This window comes from Vigna umbellata, chromosome 6 (assembly GCF_029865625.1).
Source record: "Vigna umbellata cultivar VRB3 chromosome 6, Vumbellata_1.0, whole genome shotgun sequence".
NCBI classification, from domain to species: domain Eukaryota; kingdom Viridiplantae; phylum Streptophyta; class Magnoliopsida; order Fabales; family Fabaceae; genus Vigna; species Vigna umbellata.
Window position 1 is genome coordinate 6,183,634 of NC_142170.1, and position 5,477 is coordinate 6,189,110.

General features: G+C 31.3%; 1 protein-coding gene across 2 annotated transcripts; it reads right to left on the reverse strand.

Annotated features, from left to right (window-relative positions):
• Nucleotides 1-650: 650 nt before the first annotated feature.
• Nucleotides 651-5,111, reverse strand: LOC148196661 (putative NADH kinase). 2 transcript variants are annotated; one of them, XM_088092528.1, is made up of 5 exons: nucleotides 4,914-5,109; nucleotides 3,062-3,307; nucleotides 2,855-2,935; nucleotides 1,321-1,472; nucleotides 651-1,212 (listed from the first exon to the last, which is right to left on the reverse strand). In XM_088092528.1, the coding sequence occupies exons 1-5, from the start codon at nucleotides 4,992-4,994 to the stop codon at nucleotides 852-854; spliced, it is 921 nt and encodes a 306-aa protein (XP_087948654.1). In that variant the 5' UTR covers nucleotides 4,995-5,109; the 3' UTR covers nucleotides 651-851. The 2 variants fall into 2 exon arrangements, with proteins under 2 accessions (XP_087948654.1, XP_087948656.1); XM_088092530.1 differs by lacking the exon at nucleotides 2,855-2,935 and having other exon boundaries at nucleotides 4,914-5,111.
• Nucleotides 5,112-5,477: the final 366 nt, after the last annotated feature.

Here is a 5,477-nt window from a genome sequence, read left to right on the forward strand (position 1 = left end):
TGAAAAAAATTGTTATTAATTAATTATATTTTGTAAAAAAATATACTATAATAAAAAAATTCAAAAAAATAGAAAATTTGTTTTTTTTGAATTTTTAATTAGATAATTACAATAATTATAGTTATAAATTATTTAATTGAAATTATTTGTAAGAAATTTAGTTTAATTACAAAAATAATTAAAATTGTGAAATTTATTTATATAATAATATTAAAAAACTTTAGTTGTTAATTAGATATAATTTTAATTATTTTAAATACATTTAAAAACATCTTTTACAAATTATAAAGGATTTTAATTAATAAAAGAAATTAAAAATTTTAAAAAGTAAAGATGTGTGGAGGGTGCAAAGTAGTCAACCCTCTTACGACTTCAATTTTTTTTTTTTATGAAAAAAGACGTGGTAATCGATTACAACACACGGTAATTGATTTGTAATCAATTACCATGCCTTAAAGTCGTTTTTAGGGTGCACGACTTCACCTCTGACCACGATGTCAGGGCGAATTCATGCAGGAAAGCACGACGGCGAATTCATGCAGGAAAGCACGACTTCTTCATTTGAAGTCGTATGGACCCCACAACTTGCCTATTTTCGTAATTTGAAAATTTTTTGTGTTTTAACTTCCTAAATCTAAAGTCAAGTCAGCTTCAAATTTATGGCCACGATATCAATGCATGAGATTTCGAATTGCATTTGTGGCCCAACCCTTACTAACGAATGGGAACATTACAAGCTTATGTCAGCTCATGTGGCCTATATTTTTCATTAAAAGCACTAATACTCCAACAAAATTTGCTTAGTCTCCGGATGAGGATATGCCGTGAAATTTAGTTGTCGCCTTCTCTAACTATAACAGATGACGAGGCAATAGAACTTTCAGAACTGGTGCATTGGAAGATATCGCAATGATATCCCCATCTTGGATGGTATGATAGATATGAGAACCATCAATATATATCACTCCTTTTCTACAGGTCCATGTAGCAACTAATGTTTGATCATCTTTGATCAATCCACGCATAAGATCTGAGGCTTCCTCGGTTGAAATAGGCTCCCTTATCATGTACTGGAGATCCCGAGATAAAATTGGCATTGGAAATCCACCTGCTGAATGCATTGCAGCAGTTGAACCAGCAGCGGTTGAAACACGTAGACCACTTGATCTACAGTTAACGAGAGGGGAACATGGTTTGTTACCCTCTTTGATTCTACAAAAATATATGCTTAGTTGGCTTCATTACAGAGAATAAAACCTCTGAGACAAAATTAAGAAAATGTGAGTTGAGTTTTAATTTCTCACTGGAATGATCATGTACCTGAATGAGAACCTGGAAACCGAGGCAGGACATGGATGTGCAACTAAGATATCATTGAGAGCATAAGTTGACAAGTGCAGTGCGTTAACAGATATCATGGTCCTTCTTAATTCGGAAGGAAGAAATTGACCTTCAAGTATAGCATCTAAAACCTGAAAAAGATTTTAAAAACTGGATAGATGAAATATTATATTGAAACCAACAAAATTTAAAGAAGAAAATCATTTCTAATTCCTAATATGTATATTACACTTTGTCCCACTTTTTCACCTTTCAATTGCCTATACAAGACGAAGAATCTTTAGCTTAGATTACAAGTCGAGAGAATATCCCTTAATTTGTCCCATTTTTTTTTACAAGAAATAAGCATTTGAAGCTGAACATTTATCCAAAAGTTGAAGTCAAAAAATATAGAGTAACATTATTAACAAGAAAACTTTAGGTTAAATGACCAATTTCATCCTTGAATATAAGACGTTGACAAATTAGTTCTTGAAAGAATATAAAAGTTTAATCTCTAAATGTGTAAAATATACAAATTGGTCTCTCAATATTATAATTTAATAATAAAACAATTTATGATTTAGTATCAAATTTATCCTCAAAATTATATTTTAATGACAATATTCTCACAACTTAAAAGTAGAAGATAATTTACACATTCGGGGACTAAATTAGATTTTTTTCCTTTTTCCAAAGATTAAATTTGCAATGCGTCACACGTTCAATAACTAAATTGGTGATATACCAAAACTTTAATATGGGAAAGGAAACAACAAATTGTTATGCTTAAGATAGAGAAATTAGATATTTAGGAACTTTTTTTTCTATGAATGGACTCCCTTTCAAAAGATATTTGCCACTTGTGCTGCAGGCTTTCAGCTCATCAACTTATGGACTACAATGGTAACAAAATTACAGGTTTTGTCATAAAATTGAAAGCTGCACCAAACTGTACTTACAAAGGAGGGAATAGACGTTGAACAGACATCACCGCAAGCTTGTCTCATTTCTCACTGTTAGGATATTTATCCTAATTTATCATGATTATATTGTGTCTAGGATTACCCTATTTATCATGATTATATTGTGTCTAGGATTACCCTATTTATCATGATTATATTGTGTCTAGGGTTACCCTATTTATCATGTACTTTTGTATCAATTTATTCTTATAAATAGAAGATTGTGAGAGGGATCAATTAAGCCCTCTAGAATTATTTTAAAGTTTAATTCTCAAGTCTCACAATTGATTAGAGGTACATTTTGAATCCCAAATCAATCCTATCTCTACTCAATGCTAAACCAGCTTTGAGCTGGTTAGTCACGTCAGAGTATAATGATTAAAATGGTTTCAAAGGAGTAATTATTGGTTCATGATTGTGATAATTAACAACAATGTCAAAAAAAAATTGAATATTTCAAGTTACTGAATTATAAAACTTCATTCTACACATGCTTCCTGCTAAACCTCAAGGAGTAGCAAGCTTACTTGATAATCTTTCCTATATGGGTAGACAAGAGCTAAGCTTACTTGTTCAAAGTTTTCAACACTAGCAGCACAAAGATGGCCTGTGCTTCTGTTAGCATCAAATTCACTACTGCATTGCTCCACCTATTGCAAATGGAATTTGATTAAATAACCTAGTTTCTTTATTTTCATAATCAAAGGATGATCAAATGAAATATATATACATAGACGCTATATCAATAGCAAAGCCAAAACTATATTTATATATACCTCATCAATACGTGTAGGGTCAGAATTCACTCCAAGAACAGGAATTTTGTCATCCAATGAATGGCTAGCATGTAGAAGAGTTCCATCACCACCAATTGTGACAACTAGATCCACATCATTGATGGCTGGCAACAAGTTGTTACGCAGTACAGCTTTCCATTCAACTGACTTTTTTCGCAAAATAGCTTGACAAAAGTTTATTGCATCATGGTGTACCTTACGCCTATTCTCCAAGAACTGTATAATCTGCAATTTTCCTAACAATTCAAATTTTAAATTGCTCTATAAACATCTCAATCATGCCAAAAATACCATGTCAAAAATATATGGCAAAAATCCTCAAAGCACTCCATATTAAATAAGGATGTAGTAAGACATCATATCAAATGCACCAATATTGCAATTTGATTTGTTTAACGTATCAAATAATACTTATGTTAGTATTTTGAGGTTGTGAAAGGAATAATTGATCGGGTAGAGAATATGTAAAGATAGTGAAATGTAGAGAAAATGTGGAGATAGTAAAATGTGAAAGTAGTAGTTGGAAGAAGTGTTTTAGTTGTCTTAGTTGTTATAGATGTTGTCTTACCTCAAATGGTAGAGAACATGGGTATTTATAGACCCGTAGATTATTCTAGAACATGCTAGGCAAAACATATGTGAAATGTCCTAGATTTTTACCTATGTAAAATGTTCTTGATTTTTTTCTTCTTATCTAAGGCTTTTCTACAATATTCCAGAACTTTTATTACATTTTAATACTTCTATCTTAGGCTTTTCTATAGTCTTCTAGAATTTGCATTACACTTCAATAACTTATCTATATCCAATACTCTAATATGCTTATCGATGAAAAACTCAATCTTTGAAGCACTTTCATGATGACAATAATTTATAATTTTTTATTTTGGCAATATCTAAGAAATGTCATGTTTGGGCCACATAATTGAAATTATATATTTATTATGTTTTATGAATTGTTATACGTTTTAAATTATGTATACATCCTGTTATTTCCAAAATAACCACGACAAACACATATCATATCTGATACATGTCACCTATTTGTGTATCATACCATCAAACACACACACACATATATATATATAAGGGCTGAGTTATTAGATACTTCGTCAGTAATGAAAGCACGGCTTATTGGTATCTTATCCCTTCTTCATTATATAGGGTGAACGGTGTACGAGGTGAGAACTCTTGTCATTGTAAAAAAGGTGGACTATAAATCTGGGTCATAGAGCCATACAAGAATAGTTAAGATTAAAAGCTAATGCTTACATGATCAAAATATGAACTTATATTCTACGTTTGTAGTTCTAGTTTTTCTCAATAAGAAGAATCTTATTATTAAATGGTCAAAATTAACTCTTCTGACAAAAGCTCGCACCTAATACATTTCACACACAAAAACAGCTATTTTTATTGTTCTAATTCATTGATAAGAAATTAAATTACCACCAATACTTTACCTACAAGATGAAGGACGTATAAAGAAGCGTTGGTCATTCAACTAAAGCTTTTTCTAGGTTAAAATGAAAGTGGGCAGCAGGGAAATGGCATTGTAGCAGGAATGTAGGAAAAAATGTAGGACCTTTTTTATTTCCCATCTACCCATTTTAGAATACAAGTTTCCAACCAAGCACAAACAAACAAACCCCAAATTAACATTTCATCAAGCAGTATGCGTGCATATTGGAAAGTGTGTAACAAACCCTTCACCTATTGTTTCCTAAATGAATCTTCAAACAAGCAAACAAAACCATCACGGGGAATTATACAAACATGTGAAAGAGGTGATGAAACGAAAAGGGAAGATGGTGGGTGGAGGCAATGTTACCTGAGGGGGGGTGTGGGGAGGTGGTGAAGATACACTGAAGGGCTTTAGCAGCAGTAATAGCCTCATCTTCTTCATCACCATTTGTTTTTGCTTTTAGCTCTCTCAATTCTCCTTAAAAGCTTGCAATTGCAGGGCCACACCACACGCCACAAGCACAATACCTCTTCTTCGCCTAGGTTGTTCTTTCTAAATTAATGTAATTTTTATTACCTGTTATTAAGGCTTAACATCTTCTCTCACATTACTTTTCATTTTTATTTTTCTTATTTTAATAGTTCATGTTTTTATTTCAATTTAAGACTATACTTTCCAGGCTTAAGTGATTTTTACTTCTAATTTCGTACTGTTCATTTTGTATAATTCTTAAATAAAAAAATTAAATTTTAGGATATATTGATGGTTTTATAGGAAGAATAAGTTCATATTTCTAAAATTTAATTTGTAAGGTTTCCTTTAGATAAATTTATCAAATTTACTCGTGAAGTAAATTTACTCGTGAAGTAAATTTCCTCTTCAATCATTTAGCATGAAACACAAAGAAAATGAATCAACAGTTAAAAGATA

Bases quoted from the DNA above. Each gene is read 5' to 3' on its own strand.
- LOC148196661 (XM_088092528.1), bottom strand. From the start codon at position 4,994: ATGGTGATGAAGAAGATGAGGCTATTACTGCTGCTAAAGCCCTTCAGT. The intron at 2,936-3,061 runs GTATATATAAAT...CATTTGCAATAG, and splicing joins ACCCTACACGTATTGATGAG to GTGGAGCAATGCAGTAGTGA. The intron at 1,213-1,320 runs GTACATGATCAT...ATATTTTTGTAG, and splicing joins GTTTCCAGGTTCTCATTCAG to AATCAAAGAGGGTAACAAAC.